Here is an 18,127-nt window from a genome sequence, read left to right as displayed (position 1 = left end):
GCAGGCGCCCCATGTACAGAGGCTACAGTCCCCGTCGCACTGATCGCAGGCTCGACTCCCAGTCTGCTGATCATTTTGGTGCATGTCATCCCCCCTCTCTCTACTCCCCTCATTTCCATCTGATAAAGGCAAAAGCCAAAGAAATAAAGGAAATATTAATTTGCATGCTCAGCAGACATGACTAAAGAATGCTAAAAATCCTGCTAATAAAATGTTCTTATAAACAAACGTACTGAAGAATGAACTGACATTAGCTCTGTATGGCGTCTTTATTAGCAAGACAGACAACGTCTCTGAGCTAAATTTGGCACGCTGACTGCCAATGTAAGAGGACTGCTGTACTGTACATTAGTTGTTTTTTTTTACCAGACAAGTTGTGTATGAACTCAATAAATTGTCTAAACTGCTTTTATTCCTCTTAAGATATAGCCTACTTTCAAAAAGTAACAGCAGGACTTTTAGTTAAAAACAACTGTCTTAGTAAAAACAGCCGTTTACTGTGTCTGGTTATATTCTTTGCAGTTACTCCACAAGAAAACAAATAGCTGCAGAAAAAGGTGGTTATGATCCTGGAAGCACCAAAAAGTTGACTTCCAGATGTGGTTGGAAAACAATATCAGGGAATCTTTACGCTACATGGACATGAGAATCCGATCAAGGGCTTCCACATGGTCTCTGTCTGGTTCAAACAGTGTGGTCATGAGATTCCAGGTATGTAAATAGAATCAAAGTTACAACTGCTTTGTGGGTTTCTCCCAGCCAGGTCTTTAGACAAACTGTACAACTTTGCCGACTGTGCGGGTCTGCACCTGATCCTGGGGCTCAACGCGCTGCACAGGAACCCGGACAACTCCTGGAACACGTCCTCCACCCTGAGCCTCCTGAAGTACGGAGCGGGCAAGAAGTACAACATCTCCTGGGAGCTGGGCAACGGTGAGCACAGCTACACATACTGTACTTACTAACATGATAGGATACAGGCTGTTTATGTTTGTGCTTTCACTCAGCTAAATGTTGCTGATATTAAATGTAGTTTTGAGGTATGTCCTTGATGATGCATTCACATTTCAATTTCAACAATTGCTATTGAAGAGCGTTGAGTCATTGATTAATGGTGTTTCATTATATTGTATTTTGTCTTATAATGTGGTGGTGGTGGTGGTGCAGTGGTTAGCGCTGTCGCTGCACAGCTAGGAGGTTCCTTGTTCGAATCCTGCTTTGGACAAAGTGGGCCTGTCTGTGTGGAGTTTGCATGTTCTCCCCGTGCATGCGTGGGGTCCCCCCCAGGTACTCCTGCTTCCTCCCACAGTCCAAAGCTTGTTAGACTCTAAATTGCCTGTTGGTGTGAGTGTGAATGGTCGTCTGTCTCTACGTTTCCGCCATGGCGATCAGTCCAGGGTGTACCCTGCCTCTCACCCAATGACAGCTGGGATAGGCTCCAGCCCCCGCGTCCCTAAACAGGATAAACAGTGTAGATAATGGACGGACGGATGTTCTATCTTTCTTGTCAAGTTCTGAGTTTTCTGAGTTCTTCATTTCTGTATATTTATTGTTAAGTTTGTGCTTTGTATTTATTTGTTCTTGATCTTTATGTATTTAAAAGGCCCATTGAGGGGCGTTGATTGCAAATTAGCCTCGGCTATAAAAGCTGTCATGTGTGTCGTCTGTTAACAAGCTACACACTTGTCCTTATACAATGAACATCAAATGAATAATGACGTTTTAAACAGATTTTAAATGTTTAAAAAATGATTTGCTTTCCTGTTTGCCTTCATCTGAGCGTTGAGTTTGTTTCTTTTTCTTTGGATTTTCACTTATTTTAGAAGTTGTATCTGTAGTCATCCATCTTTTCTTTGTTTGTTCAGCCATAGTAGATTACAGTTTACTCGCAACACTTGCAGAGACCGGAAAAGCAGCCGCTTAGCTCCGCCTACACTCTCTGTGCTACCTCATTCGGCGATAGATAGTGACTTAACTGACGTTTTTTTACATGAAAATCTTCGAGATTATTACTTTAAGTAAAATGTTTTCCTAAAGCCCTTTTCACAGACATTTTTCACAAAGTGCTTTCCAAGAACATCTGAGCCTGGCTATTGAAATGTGCAAAACTGTGCAAAACACACAATACACACTTAAAATATACTACATGCGAATAAACTTTCATCGAATGAATAGTCTAGCAGCCTGTGCATTTAAATGCCACTGCTATGACATAATGTACACAATTTCGAGGAGAGTCTTTCGGATGTAATAGCGGGTTCGTCCAACACTCTTACACAACATGCACTGTTTATAACGGCTGTAAAGGAGACTTTATTTAGATAGTGAGCGGTAAGTGAAAGTCGAGCAATTAAAGGGTTAAGCCGGAGGTTCAGACAGGGATGAAAGGAACTGCTAGTCCTCGTGTCATCCTAACCATCTGTGTTCCTGGGGAGCTGCAGCGCACACAGAGCCCTGTGTTTCCCGTCTGCACGTCACTTCATATTTTCATTTCATTTAATCTGTAATAAAGCGCAATAGAAACTTGCCATAGCCTGAAAGTGCCGTGAAAAATCCATTGAATGGACCATTTAGAAGTTTTAGTTGGGACTTATACCATGGCAGAAGTCATTATTTCAAGCATACAAGCAGCATTTCTAGCAAACAAGTAAGTGATCCTTTGAAATGAAGTTATAATTTTCTTATTATTTTAGAAATGCAGCGAACAAGAAGCTACAAATACAAAAAAAACAGACAAATAAAAAAAGTTTGAAAGTTTTATTTTATAGCTAACAAAAGCTGGTGCAGATGTAATCAGACTCCTATTCAGACAAGCAGTAAAAGAGCAGTCAGCCTGTAAAATGAGTTTTTATCCTTTTTGGGAGGCTGGCTCCCTCACTGTCTTTGTTTTACTGATTCTGCGAGGCCACCCTGTGTGTTTGGACCGTTCCCCTGACACTTAGTCCATCTGTCTGTGTTACTGCGAATTGCCCAATTATCCCTTTTTTTACTGGCTGTTGGAGACTCTCTCGGAAGCTAGATCAGACTACAACAACAACAATATTCTCTGCCACCACCCCACTGCTTGTTTAAAGTCCATCGCTCTCGCTCAGTGTTTTGCGTCTCCTCTTCCCAGAGCCTAACGCCTACCGCAGCATGGTGGGCCGTGCAGTCAACAGCACCCAGTTAGCTCAGGACTACACCAAGCTGCGGACCCTCCTGCAGTCTGTGCGCTACTACCACCGAGCTCACCTCTACGGCCCCAACGCGGGACGACCCCGGAAGAACGCCATCCTGCTGCTGGACGGGTGAGTCAGCATGTAAATCACTGATTGGGCAAGATTCCTCTCCTTCTTAGGCTATCCCGCCGGGGAAAAGGGGGAAGGTAGTGGAAAGCATTCCCCAGCCATTAGGAACTTTTACTAAGCCTTACTGCACACACACACTCACATGGTGCAGTAGTGTTTATGGATTTCCACTCTGCAGGTTTCAGGGTCTCAGCTCCAGTTAAATAAAGTGTCATCTGATTGATAACGTGACGGCGCAACGTCCCACCTGCTGCTTTTACCCAGAAGCTCCTCTAGCCTCAGTTTGACTCCGACAGCTCATCTAACAGCCCTCTCTCGGCTACAGCCTGTCCCCTCCTGAGCTTCTCATGTTACACTTTGTAGCCATGCACTTAGATATAAAGACCTTTAAGCACTTTTTTTTACTCTGGCCATTGATACTATAACTGTTTCGCTAAGTCACACAAGACGAACAGTGTGGCCTCAAAGCAGAGCTAAAAACAGATCTTTGAAAAACTCTGACGACACGTATGTTTTGTTTTCGTTAACGAGATGAGACGGCACTAAAGTGTAAATGGTGGGCTGCCGGACATGATATTTTCCCCCTCTGTGTGTCAAAATACAAGCAATACATTCCTGTAACTGGTTGTATTGTGTGACGGGCGTGTGCAGATCCCCTGAATCCAACCAGGCCGTTCAGGTTAAGATGTCCCAAAGCGGCATCCACGCTAAAAGGAGGTGCACGCTCACAAAAACAAGGGGTGTTTTTTGTGTCTGCTTCAGTCAGACTGTTTAAATAAGAAGGGATGATGAAAAGTTATGACAGTAAAAACCAACACTGCTGCTGCAAATATGGCAAAGAGAGGAATGCTGCAAGAAATTATTATGTTCATATGTAAATTAATGTTTTTATTTTACCACATGAAACACTCTCGGAGCCTCCCGTTTGTTTCTCATGTAACAACTACTCATAGTACAACTCTTAAACTTAAAGTGGTAATCTCAAAGATCTCAGTTTCGCTCTCTTTGGCAGCACCTGTGGCGATAAACGGTAATTGCAGGAGCACACTTCCCAGATATCCAGACAGTGTTGCATGTGTGACGTCCACGGTTGGCTCTGGTTGTAACTCTTGATTTTCCTCGCTGACGGTCGCTTTCCTTTTTAGACTGTTTGCTTCATCTGAGCGTCGAGTTTGTTTCTTTTTCTTTGGATTTTCACTTATTTTTGAAATTGTATCTGTAGTCATCCATCTTTTCTTTGTTTGTTCACTCTTGCTGAGAGCGGAAAAGGAGCCGCTAATGGGCTCAGTCACCATTGTGTTACCTCATTCAGCGATAGATAGTGACTTAACAGACATTTATTTAAATGAAAATCTTCGAGATTATTACTTTAAACAATGATACGTAGGATTTTAGTAGTATAACCAGACCTGCTGAAATTTAAAGCGTTCATTTTTTGTGAAGCAAACCAGCAAAAACGAGGAGAGGTAGACTGGAGGGGGGCGTCATATGTTCTCAAGAGAGAAAAAACTAAAATGTAAAGACTTTTTATTGACTAAAATTAGACTAAAACTATAAAGACTAAAATGTGACTAAACCAATAAGCATTTTCGTCCTGAGACTAAGACTCAATCTAAAATAGCTGCCAAAATCTACACTGCTTCAAATGTAATCAAAAGCACATAAACTGGAAGGAAGAATGTTTAAAACAGTTTGTAACACGACCTTAATTTAACTTTCTTGACCCAGCTTGAGAAGGTTTAAAGTCTGTTTAAGTCTGCTATTTTGGAACACCTGTCTGCTCTAAAATAAACCTCTCTAAACATTGGATGATTTTTGAGTAGAGAGTTAAAGTGAGTCAGGAGCAGTCACCATCAACACTACACAGAGATTATCTCTGTTGTGGGTGGCTGAAAGGAGGCTGTAATCAATACTGCACAAGTCTGTAACCAGAGATTTAGGAGGTTTGCTTTTAAGCAGGTATCAAGACAATTGGAGGCGATGTAGCTGAAATATATAGCTCCGGCTCTAACAGGGGAAGCACATTCCACTGCACCAACTGTAGTCCATAAAGTTCGACTAATGTGCCTAAATGACGTCTGCGTTTGCGACTGCGTGTGCAGATACATCACAAGAAAAGTTGTGGTGTGAGTGTCCAACACACATCTTTACAGTCAGCTAGAAGAGGAGAAAGAGTCATGTGATATGAGTCTCCCTCAACTACGACCTTTAGCAACTTACAGCCATTAGAAGCTGCTGTTTATCCCATGAATAAGAGGTATGTGTGTTTGTGCGCACCGATGTGTTTGCACTGTTCAGTTCAGGCAGATTCATGAGTGGTGGACTCGGAGGGAAGGGAGGATGTAGAGGATGAGTTGTGAGAAGAGGAGGAGTGAGAGTATGAAGAGGAGAGAGCTGGAGTATCAGCAGGTCACGGGTGACACATTTAACGACGGAGTGATTCTTGTGTGTTTGACACAGTTACGAGGGGGGTTGGCTCTCGTGTTTGACAGTCCAACTACTCTGCCGCTCTCAGGAAATAAGATGAATTAGACACTGAGCTCCTCAACAGTCCAAATATCAGAGCGGGACAGACTAAACAAGCCAGAGCAGGGAAAGTTTAGAGACACACATTTGGGCATGTCTGACAAGCTGCTAGCCCCAAATATGGAGCGATTTGGGTCAGGTAGAGTGGGAAAAAAACACACACACATATACACACACACATCAGGAGGAAGAGGTCAGACAGCAGGGGGGATTGTGTTTGTGTTCCATTGATTCCATTAAAAGGTAGACTTTTTTTTGTGTCCTGAAGGGATGTTTGGAGTTTGAACTTAAACTGAAATGAAAAACTTTTCCCACACTTTTTCTTATTAGTTTGCACAATTTGGATTTGGATAGAACATGCTCTTCCTGGTTCAACAAGAACGTTCTGTACTCGGCAGAGTGGTGCACATGTTTTTTTGTTCAATGGCTGCTAAAATCGATATTCTTGTTAGTTCACCTTTGCTTCACAAGGATATGTTGAATTACATCCTGTCTGCCTGTGTGCCCTACTTTTATTGGGTCAAATAATGGTCATAGAGATTTTGAGCTTGCAAAACATGTTCACAAATAATTTCACAGCCCGCGGTTCTGTTTCAAGTTGTGTGTGCATGTCAACACAAGTTTCAAAATTTGAAAATGCAAAAAAAAAAATGCTGTTGTCACACATTCAAATAAATCAATTTTGCAGATGTGGAAACATTCTGTGCTGACAGAAAACATTTACAAATGTGCAATCTCAGATCCCATCGGCTGTTGTCTGAGACGATATAGCCTCTGGGATCACCAGTGAACATGCCGGGCGGTAATCGACTTCCCGTCAAGACTTTCTTTTCCGTGTGCTGCATTGTTATAGAAAGAGAAACCATTTTCTTGTGATTTACTTGTTGATGCAGTTTCGTAAGAAGTCAAAATAAAGCTTTGTCAGGTCTGTCGTCAAGAGGAGAAGAGGATAAAATGCTTGTTTGTTGAATGGAGGTCAGATCGATCTGATGCATTCGAGGATGTTGGGAAATCTGACACTAAACGGCTTTTGTGACACAGTGTCAAGGGAATTCATCTCAAGTTAAATTTTAGATCTAGAACAGAACCTGAACTAAAATGCAGATGTCTGTTTATAGAGAATAATAAGAAGGTAAATCGTCATCCGATGGCGCTGATGGAGAAATGCTTCTTCTGTTTTCTCTTGAAAGCACTTTTACCCAAACCCAGATAGTTTTAAATTATTTACAGGCCAGGGAAAGCCAGGGAAAAAATCAATCTGTATGTCATTTAAAATGCTAATACCCAATGAAAAGGTTCAGGACAAAAGAGTGCTCCTCGTACTCTAGATAATCAACAGAACACACGGACGTTTGGTCACAAGAGAGAGAGAAATTAGTTTTAGTTTTATACAAGAATGTCAACATCTGCCTCTTTGGTCCAGTCTGGGATATCTCAAACACTATTAGATAGATCCCCATGAAACCTTTTATTGGTCTCTGAGGATGAAACCTAACCACTTTGGTGATGGCGCTGATGGAGCCGGGATGTTATTACGGTGGATTACGTTCAGCCTGCTTTTGCTCTCAACACGGACTGTTTTTCCTGCGTACACCACAGCCTGCTGATACATGATTGGTCAATATTACTCGGACTACAAGTGTACAAAAACAGAAACCAGAACCCTTGCCTTCCTGGAAATCCGCGTCCGTGCTTTTGTTGTGTAAAATGTTTTTGTAGCTGTAGAAACTATCTGTGTATGTATCTTATCCTGAGCACAAAATATTTCTACACCTGCGAAACTTATTTACACAGTCACAGACTTGAATGTGTGAGGACACACATTACATGCAAAGTTTTTTCACATGCATACAAACGTGAAACACAACAGCGGGCTGTGAATTACTGGTGAACATTGTTTTGCAAGCTCAAAATCGTTTTGACCGTTATTTGACCCCATATACTTTTAATATGTCCACTTCCTCAAGTCTTGCTGGGTAAAATGTTATCAAAATATTAATGGCCATGACTGTGAAAACAAGACTCAGGTTTCTTTTACTTTCAGGTAAATATAACTCTGTTTTTTTTCTCACACTTCCAGGTTCATGAAGAATGCGGGCTCTGCTGTAGATGCAGTAACGTGGCAACAGTAGGTATTTTACCCTTTTTTTTTCTATTCCATTATTGAGCTGCATTTTTGTAAACCAATTACCACAAATCCTACAGCACATACTACGTTGTCTTTTTGAGCTGTTATCACCACATTGTGTACATACAGTATTAGGAGATAATAAACGCTAACACAGTTACTGAGAGAGACTGATGCATAATTCAGAGACCTGTTAATGCAACATCAGGAAAAGGAGGCTGATGAGTAACGCTTGCTTTTGTGTATTGCACATGTAGGGATGCATACAGATAAGGGATAGACCGATTATCGGCGCCGATATTCGGCATTTTGACGCATATCGGCATCGGCCTTTTTTTTTATTTTATTTTTTTTATCCGACGGCCGATAAGAGATCAATTTAAAACTGGGTTATTTTGGCTCTGATGCATATGCTTAAAGGCATTTAAACAAAGTTTTGGAGTTTGTATTATTCAAAATTTTGACGCCAATATTTTCACTTTTACTGCGAATGAATATCGGCTCCAAATATCGGATATCGGCCTCCTTGACTACTAATAATCGGTATCGGTATCGGCCCTGAAAAACCATATCGGTCTATCTCTAATACACATGTAGCAGTTGTTTGATCTTTTTCCCATGTTTTATCTGCATCTCTTCACACACATGTGTAAAATGTGTACAAGAGGGCACACCCGCTGTAAGCTCATACAGGCCCCGTGTGACTGAGCCAGCGGTCATTAAGGTGAAGGTCAGACCTAATTAGGAAAAATTAGAAGAAACGGAAGGAGGCACGGCTGTCAGAAAGGCTTAGAAAAACACCACCCAAACTGTTAAAACCAAACCATATGCTCTGGCTCATTCCCTCTGTCAATTAGCCTGTTTTACACTAGAGGTGCAGATTCCAGTCTAACCAGGCTGCGTGACAGAAACTCTGACCTCTACAAAAGAAGCCAAACCTATAAAAGCAGAGAGCACTCATTAACACGTCTACGACACAGGTTTTACTCGCACTGCCGCTGGCTCGAGTTGTTTTGAATCAAAAGTGGCAGGTCGGCAAAGCAGCGCTCATTAAAAACTGCTTTAAAGATTCAGTTTGTCTGGGTTGATCTGTCGGAGCTTGTGGTGATGAAACATGATGTTTGTTTAGTGAAATATTTGTGTACGTCCGTATCCAGAACTTTGAAATGTGGTTCGCCTCATGTTATGATGTTTTCTTCACAACAGTGTAGTTTCACATTTGCTGCATCTTGTCTTGGTTACCGCTCATCCACATTATCAGTCTGTCCCTCTGTCCTTTTCTCTTTCCGTCTTTCTGCCAATCAAGTTACCAGAGTCAGATTGGTTGTCTGTAATGATTTTCTTTCTCTCATAAAAAGAGAAATGCTTCTTCTGTTTTCTCTTGAAAGCACCTTTACCCAAACCCAGATAGTTTTAAATTATTTACAGGCCAGGGAAAGCCAGGGAAAAAATCAATCTGTATGTCATTTAAAATGCTAATACCCAATGAAAAGGTTCAGGACAAAAGAGTGCTCCTCGTACTCTAGATAATCAACAGAACACACGGACGTTTGGTCACAAGAGAGAGAGAAATTAGTTTTAGTTTTATACAAGAATGTCAACATCTGCCTCTTTGGTCCAGTCTGGGATATCTCAAACACTATTAGATAGATCCCCATGAAACCTTTTATTGGTCTCTGAGGATGAAACCTAACCACTTTGGTGATCCCACGATTAGTGCTCCATGACATTTATGGTTTGAAATGAACTGCCGAGACAGCTTTTGGATAGATTGCCGTTAAATGTAGCGCAGATCTCCGTGTCCGCTGCATGAGTAATAATAACTTCACCCTCCTGTCCTGTAGTTTCTCCCCCCTTTGGTGTTCTGGTTAAATTGGACCTGTCTGTTTTAACTGCTCTTACATTAACACAAAAACATGAATCATCACCAAACACCTTTTTAAGCTGTAATGTTCATGTGGGGGGATGTGTGGGTGTGAATGGGGATGTTTTCCATCTGATGGATGAACATAATCTAGTGTTACCCATTCATTTCCTATATGGCGGTCATTTTTGACCAGGAACATCAATGAATAATTGTGGTGATCAGCAATTTTATATGTTCAAATACCGTGCAGTGTTGAGGATCATAAAACCTAGAGGCAGTCAAATGTAAAACACAATATTTATGATTGATGAAAGTTGTAAGTCGGTCAGATTGGACCCGAACACGACAGGAGGGTTAAAGGAGAAGTTCGCCCCTGGAGAAAGCCTCTGTCAGTCACCAAAGCTGGTGTTCTCTGTAATCCATAGAAGCAGTAATATTTGAAATTGGCACCACAGCTGTGGAGAAAGTTGTACAATCAGCTCGTGGTTTTGCCCATTCTACATTCCTACAACACCCAGCATGCATTGCGCCCCTCCCTCTGAAAGGAACGGCCCAGCGAGAGACGCTGGAGTGAAATACTACAGTTTTCCAGTCAAGGACATTGATCGCTGCAGGCAGCAGCTCAGAGTGGTACAGAATCTGAAATATGACGAGAATATACCGGTGGATCGTCTAAGAAATCTTCAGGTCTGCAGTCTACATTTCAAACCCGACGATTTAGAACGAGACATGACATCGGAGGCGGGCGTCCTAGATTGAAGAAGTGTAGTTTAGAGAGCTCACTGATGCGCTTTACGTAGTCTGGTGGAGGTTTTCCAGGGCCCATCGGAGAAGCAGATAGCATCCTCCAAAGACACAGAGCGAAATTACATTTTATTTCTACCATAATGGCATTAGCTCCCTATAATAGCATGATAGGACTGCGGTTGAAAATCAGCGAATTGGCCCTTTACGTGATCCCTAACATGCTAACATGCTGAACTAATGATAAAAACATCAAGTATGTGTTGTGAATGTGACAATGTCGGCAAGCTAGGGTTAGCATTGCGTAGGACTGTCACGGTACTGAATTTTTCTTACCGCGGTGAAACACTCACGCCCCCTTGCGGTTCAGAGGTTAACCGCTGCCCCAGCCCGCTGTTGGAGTGTGTTTTGTTTATTTAACTACAGCGCGTCCCCGAGACAGTAAAACGCTATCGACATGAGTGAACACAGCATCCTTATTTGTTCAAATGAAATCCGTGGTGACGGGCTAGTTGTTGTTGTAGCAGCTAAACAAGCATGTCGCGAGACTGCACACGGGCTCGTCTGCACCGATTACATGCACAGAGGGTTGAAACATCAGTACTGTAACAGCCAGGTGTCTTTCGCTAATTACTGTGATTTTTAAAACCAGCTAGTTGTTCATAATGTATGGGAAGGATGAGGTGCTTCCCTGGGGCGCATGGATAGTGAGTCTAGTGGAATAAAAAATAGTGGTGATGACGGTCACTGGGTCCATACTCCTGCGGTTGGCGTCACATAACTGCGGTATTCATGCAGTTACCGTGACAGCCCTAGCATTTAGCTCAATAGCTGATTAAGTACAGCCTCCCGCAGCAGTTTGCCAGACTTTATACTTTTAGTCTGTTCTGCCTTAACTAATAAAGGCTGCTTCACAGAGAGAAAATAAAGCTAGACAAAACTGTGTCCAGTTGGCTGGCTGGTCTGGCTGTTAAAATATTCAGAAGAAAAGTGAACGGGAGAAATATAGATTTGCTGTTTAGATGCCCCTCAGCAACACCCTTACTGTGAGTCCCAGCTGTTCCAGCAGTGGGGGTAAAGCAGGCAAGCAAAAAAAACCTCCTTACATTGTTCCAATTATGCAGTGATGAAAGAATCGCTTTAATCACCGTTGCTTTTTTAAATAAGCACACGTTGTACTCAACAGTCGGGCTGCCAAGTGAATCAAACCATATTTAGTTTTTTTAACTTAACGTCATCAGTTTTACTCTTTGCAGACACGGTCACATCTGAAACAGGCCAGGAATGACAGTGATGCTGCGTGCCATAGAGCGTGGTGTGCAGGTTATTTATAGCTGAGAGGAGGAGAAAAAAAAGAGAAGATTTGTGATCTCCTCCTTCCGAGCTTGAAACTCTCAGAGGGACTGTACATTGCCTGATGGTATTCTTGAGGGACGCTCCATGCCCTTCAACTGTCGTGTGATGATTGATGTGATGATAACCTGAGGGAATCCTTCGCCTTCTTATGTTGCTCTCCCTCTGCTCGCTCTCGCTACACCAGATGGACGTTTCTTGGCATTTAATGTGTGAAACTGTTATAAGACTACGCACTGCCTTGCTTATAGACTACAGCTCCAGAAAAAAGAGTTCTTATTCTACCATTTATAGGTTTGTGTAAAAGTAACTTTTGTTTTATTAAACAATAATTTCTCCCTACTAATAAAATATTCTCATTGAGGTCTTTTATTTGTAGAAAATGACGACTGGTTAAGAGAACAAAAAGAGGCCAGAAATATGTTTTTCAGAGCTCAAATAATGCAAAGAAATAGGGATGCACGATATTATCGGCACGTTATCGGCCGATATTGGCTAAAAAATGAACTGTTGGATATCGGCCAACACGCAGCAATGTCCCCGGCGCGAAGAAGACCTGCGCGGCGCAGCGTGATGACGTCACGTGTGTCTACCTGCAGCAGGAGAGAGTTAAAAGCCAAAATGTCCGTGGTGTGGACGTTTTTCAAAGTGTCTGAAATAGATATCAAAACTGCTGTTTCCAATGACTGCTCAGCTTCGGTGATGCGAGGAGGAGCCAAGGCAAAGTCTTTCAACACTACAAACTTGATTAACCATCTCAAGACCCGTCACCCCGACCTTTGTAACAAATGTGATAAGAGTATCACCATTATACTGTACGCTAATTCCAATACAGAAGAGAGTTGATGATCTCTGCAATTAGGTGTGCGGGAAAAAAATATTGGTATCGGTATCGGTAATCGGCTAAATTAGTTGTAAAATATCGGCATATCGGATATCGGCAAAAAATCCAATATCATACATCCCTTCAAAGAAAACATGTTTAAACAACAGGATACTAATGTTTAAACTCAGGACGAGTTCACAAATCAATATTTGGTGGAATAACCTGGTTTTTAATTACAGCTTTCATGCATCTTGGAAGACTTCCACATTGCTGTTGGGAGACCTCTTGGATGGTCACAAGCATCGAACAAAGCAGAGCTGCTTGAATTTTTGCACCGTCTTCCTCTTGATCACATTCAGGAGGTTTTCAATGGGTTCAGATCTGGATTGGGCTGGCCATGACATGAAGAGAGAGGTGCTGATTTAAGGAACATTTGGAGTTGTCTTTTAATTTGTTTCCAGAGCTGTGTACTCTACTACAGCTCTGCGGTCGTAACTTTTTTTTTTTATCTGGTCGTGTTTAAAAGAACCCCTAAAAATCCACTTGGAAATAAGAAAAACATGTCTAACACCAGAGATACATTGTTTGGAGAAACAAGGACAACAAGCTTGACTACTACGTAAAGGTCTATATATAAAGACATGTACATAAAGAGTAAATATACACACTTATGTATGAAACAACACCAGTTGCAGACAGTAATAGTACGGTGGAGAGTGCAAAGGATGCTGAAATAAAGAGTCATAAGATAGATGTGTTTTATTGTAATTTTCAGTATCGACAGCGCGCATACATTTTTGCTTGATGCATTGATGGTATTGACATAATAAGAACAAGGCGAGTCTTACCAACAAGAGTAAGTAATTAAGTCAACAGGCACAGTCCTGTGAAAGTCGTTTCAAAAGTGTCCTCTGTGAAGATTAACGTTAAAAGAACTTCTTCAGTACTTCCAACACTTCGCTTAAAGGGCCAATTTGCTGATTTTCAACCTCAGTCCTATCATGCTATTATAGGGAGCTAATGCCATTATGGTAGAAATTAAATTAAATTTTGCTCTGTGTCTTTGGTGGACGCTATCCGCTTCTCCAATGGGCCCTGGAAAACCTCCGCCAGACCACGTAAAACGCGTCATCTGGTGGAGGCCAGGGAGCTCGCTAAACTACACTTCCTCAATCTAGGACGCCCGCCTCCGATGTCATGTCTCGCTCAAAATCGTCACGTTTGAAATGTAGACTGCAGACCTGAAGATATGTTAGACGATCCACCGGTATATTCTCCTCGTATTTCAGATTCTTTTCGGAGCCATCGCCTGCAACAATCAGTGTGCTTGACTGGAAAGCGGTGGTATTTCACTCCAGTGTCTCTCGCTGGGCCGTTCCTTTCAGTGGGAGGGGCTCAATGCACGCTGGGTATTGTAGGAATGAAGAATGGGCAAAACCACGAGCTGTTTGTACAACTTTCTCCACAGCTATGGTGCCAGTTTCAACTATTATTGCTTCTATCGATCACAGAGAACACCAGCTTTGACTGACAGCTGCTTTTTCCAGGGGAGAATTTCTCCTTTAAGTAGAATTGAAATATAGATTTTTTTAATTTCAGTATTCTTCCATTTCTGGTATCAATAGTCTTTCGGCGGTTTTGTCAATCCATTTCTTTTGTCTGCACTTCATTTCTGTAATAAAGTGCCAAATAGTTGTGTTAGTTTGCGTTTTTGAGGTGGATTTGGGGCTCTGTGTAAAACCCAGCTAAGCATGGACATCTTAGCTGGAGAACATTCGGACACAGTGAAGTTGGTTTCATGGAATTCTGATCATTTTGGCAGCCATCATGCTAATATCTGATGAAGAAAATAAGTTGTTTATAATGAATACAAGGCATTGAATCCATTGACCCTCCTAAAAAACAATTGAACAGTTATGTTTATTTTATTTGTTTATGTGCTTTCTGCTCCATTAAACTTCAAAACTTGAAGGTTTTGTGGGGAATTAAATTTTTTGCTTTGATGCTTAAACAGACTGTAGCTAAAATTCCATGTGTGGCTGATTTGTAGTGTATGATATAGCTCTAATAACTTAGACTCTTTTTAGTGTTTCCATATATGAACTGGAATTCCTCCCCCATGGGAGCCGCACTGAAGACTTATTGTGAGCTCTCTGGAAGGATGACAGGATAGCCAAATCACTCGTGTAAAGCTATGACTTTATCCGTGTGTTGTTTACAGTTTGAGGCCAGGACTTTGGGACTCCTCCAACACTGTGACACAAATTTCTCCGAGGTTAAGCTCAGATTGCAACACTTCCTTAACAACTAAACTCAGCTGTGTGCTCTTCAGTTGTTTTGACATGTCTGTCATTTTCTTTGACAATGTTTGTCCTTTGTTTTGGAATCTTGTAAAGCAGCATTTGCTGTCATTACAGGATCATCTTGTCTCCTGGCTTTATTATTCACAGAGCAGTGCAGTTCTTTCCTTTGCTTTGACCCCATTTCTCTGTTGAACTTGATGACTTGATAGGATCAATTTGCCCTTTCATAGATTAATGGAGTCTTTACTGGCTTTAGAAAGAGAAATCTAAATTGGCACAAAACAGCTGCTCTCTAAGCGGGACTGAGCTGATCTGGTATTTTATTATCACCATTTGTTGTTCATGATATTCAAAGAAGGAATTTGCTCTGAAATGAAGCACAGACACTTAAAAAACTGTAACTAACATGTGTCTGTTTTTTCTTTCACAATGCCATCTACCTTTTCTCATTTCAATTATCAAAATATCAGGTGGATTTTGTGCCAAATAATGACTCTACACAAGTAGTTAAACTGATGCATGCAACCCTTTCTGCTGCTGATGAATGAGTTGAAATGCTTCAGTCTATTAAAGGTTAGTGTTTCGCCCTTTTCTTATTATATAACATCACTGGGTCATAAAATAATCTTCCATCATTATCCTGGTGATTTGTTGCTAAGGGTCATCCTGCAGGGCTCGATATTTACTGGTGGATTTCAACTCCCTTATATGACAGGTGGAAAGATATTTGAATAGCAGTGATTGGATTTATCTTTCAGAGCAAGATTAGGATTCTTCTGACTGTGGAGATAAGTAGCTAATGATCCTCAGAACACTAAAAGACCCATTTTCTGACTCTGTTTATTTATTAGTCAAACTTTCAAGTCTTTGTCTTTGTTCCAAAGTGTTGAAAATTTGAACTCAAGCTCGACTGATTACCAATATGATATTGGACATGTTCGAGCTGGATTAAAAGACCTTTTCTTTGTTGATTTTGCTCTGACTTTTTCCTCAGTGTGACTCTTGAGAAGTAGTCAACAGACTGCCTTCTTAAACAAATATCTTTAATACATTATGCTCTGTAACGTGCTGCAGACCATGCTGAGAGTCAGAGCACGCTTTGCTAGCTCTGCAAAGCATATATTTTTGCATTATATATTCTGTTAAAAACATTTTTAGACCTGCACATAAATCTGTTTTTATATACACTACCAGTCAAAAGTTTGGACACATTTTCCCATTCACTTGTATTAGAAAATGTGTCCAAACTTTTGACTGGTAGTGTATATCTTCTATACACCTATCAGCCATAAGATTATGACCGCTGACAGACAAAGTGAATAACATTGATTATCTAGTTACAAGGGCACCTGGCAGCAGGTGGGATATGTTGAGCAGCAAGTGAACATTTTGTCCTCGAAGTTGATGTGTTGGAAGCAGGAAAAATGGGCCAACATAAGGATGTGAGCGACTTTGACAGGGGCCAAATTGTGATGGCTAGACGACTGGGTCAGAATATCTCCAAAACTGCAGCTCTTGTGGGTGTTTTGGTCTGAAGTGGTCAGGAGCTACCAAAAGGGCTCTAAGGAAGGAAAACCGGTGAACCAGCGACAGGGTCATGGCTGGCCAAGGCTCAGTGATGCGCGTAGGGAGTTAAGGCTCCAACAGAAGCGCTACTGAAGCTGCTGAAAAAGATGCTGGTTCTGATGGAAAGGTGTCAGAACACACAGTGCATTGAGTTTGTTGTGTATGGGGCTGCGTTGCCGCAGACCGGACAGGGTGCTTTATGCTGACCCCTGTCCACCGCCGAAAGCGGACACAGTGGTCACGTGAGCATCAGAACTGGACCACGGTGCAATAGAAGAAGGCGGCCCTGGTCAGATGAATCACACTGGGAGATGTTCTTAACGTCTTGGTGCCAGATACCTCAGCACACCTTCAGAGGTCTAGTGGAGTCCATGCCTCGACTGGTCAGGACTGTTTTGGCGGCAAAAGGGCGACCTACACGTTAACATGAGTGAGATAACTCATTCAGACAGCTATGTACATAATGAACTGACTAATTGGCTGACTCATGCAACCAATGTTACACTGTTTTCTTCTGCAGCGCAAACTAGAATGTGTGGAATTGCTCCCTTGTTCACCTCTCTTGAACTCTTGCAGAAAATCTTGGAGAGGCTTTCTGTCTACCCACAGGGGTGATGTTTGGCTCTTAACCAATGAATTCCTCTCGCAGTCTCATTACACTGTCCTAACATCATGTCTCATTATCATCTCTGTTTGTGTCTTTATCAAACGCACACACACACACACACACACACACACACACACACACACACACACACACACACACACATACGTTATTCAGTCTCATTCTTTTGTCTCGCTGCTTCCAATTCTTCTTGTATGCAGTCCCACATTCTGACATAAAATTGGATTGTCAGTATGCTCCATTTATCTTTTACCATCTCTGCTGTAATAAAGATCATACGGTATGTTTGTTGCTCAGATTGTAAGGAGTGCACAGTGTGTTTCTCTCACAGCATTTTCTTTGCATTTCCGTTACAGTTACTTCATGGATGGCCGAGTGAACAAAGTGGAGGACTTTCTAAAAACTCGCCTGTTGGACACACTGACAGAGCAGATCACTAAAGTCACAAAGGTACCAAAGTTTCCCTCAAAGTCCTGAATAGTAAATTCTATAAAATCTAATAACAGTTTCTTTATTGTATTTGTAATTGGCTCATATTCATACCTAAGCAAGTTCTACATCTGTAATGAACATGCAAAATACGGTTCATATTTGGTGCATGTTTCTCCTGCAAACATATTTCCACCAATTCTTTCAGACAGCTCGGGGAAGAATATGACCAAACGTAATTTAATAATCATGAGATAATGCTTTCTTTTGGACGTTTATGCATTGGCCCTCGACTAGTTCTGTGATGAAAAAGCCACATGTACAAAAAAGTGAGAAAAGAGATCAGCAGCGCCAAAGTGCCTCAGGGAAGAAGCTGCAAACTTTCCAAAAGAACAAAACATTAACACTTTAATGTTGTGTAATGGTTTCGGGACTCACTTGCCACGTTTTTTTGTGTATTTCTGCTTTGCATT

General features: G+C 41.6%; 1 protein-coding gene across 1 annotated transcript in view; it reads left to right on the top strand.

Annotated features, from left to right (window-relative positions):
• Positions 1–18,127, top strand: part of hpse2 (heparanase 2) — a 70,795-nt gene that overhangs the window by 37,401 nt on the left and 15,267 nt on the right. Inside the window, exons 4-7 of the mRNA XM_069659109.1 lie at positions 760–933; positions 3,116–3,287; positions 7,894–7,941; positions 17,582–17,675. Coding sequence (XP_069515210.1) covers positions 760–933; positions 3,116–3,287; positions 7,894–7,941; positions 17,582–17,675 — 488 coding nt within the window. The remainder of the gene's footprint in view (positions 1–759; positions 934–3,115; positions 3,288–7,893; positions 7,942–17,581; positions 17,676–18,127) is intronic.

This window comes from Semicossyphus pulcher, unplaced genomic scaffold, assembly GCF_022749685.1.
Source record: "Semicossyphus pulcher isolate SPU_LCO1_2020_fin unplaced genomic scaffold, fSemPul1.0.p SCAF_12, whole genome shotgun sequence".
Classification (NCBI taxonomy): domain Eukaryota; kingdom Metazoa; phylum Chordata; class Actinopteri; order Labriformes; family Labridae; genus Semicossyphus; species Semicossyphus pulcher.
The sequence above is the reverse complement of the archived record's forward strand: the minus strand, read 5'-3'. Positions and strand labels throughout refer to the sequence as shown.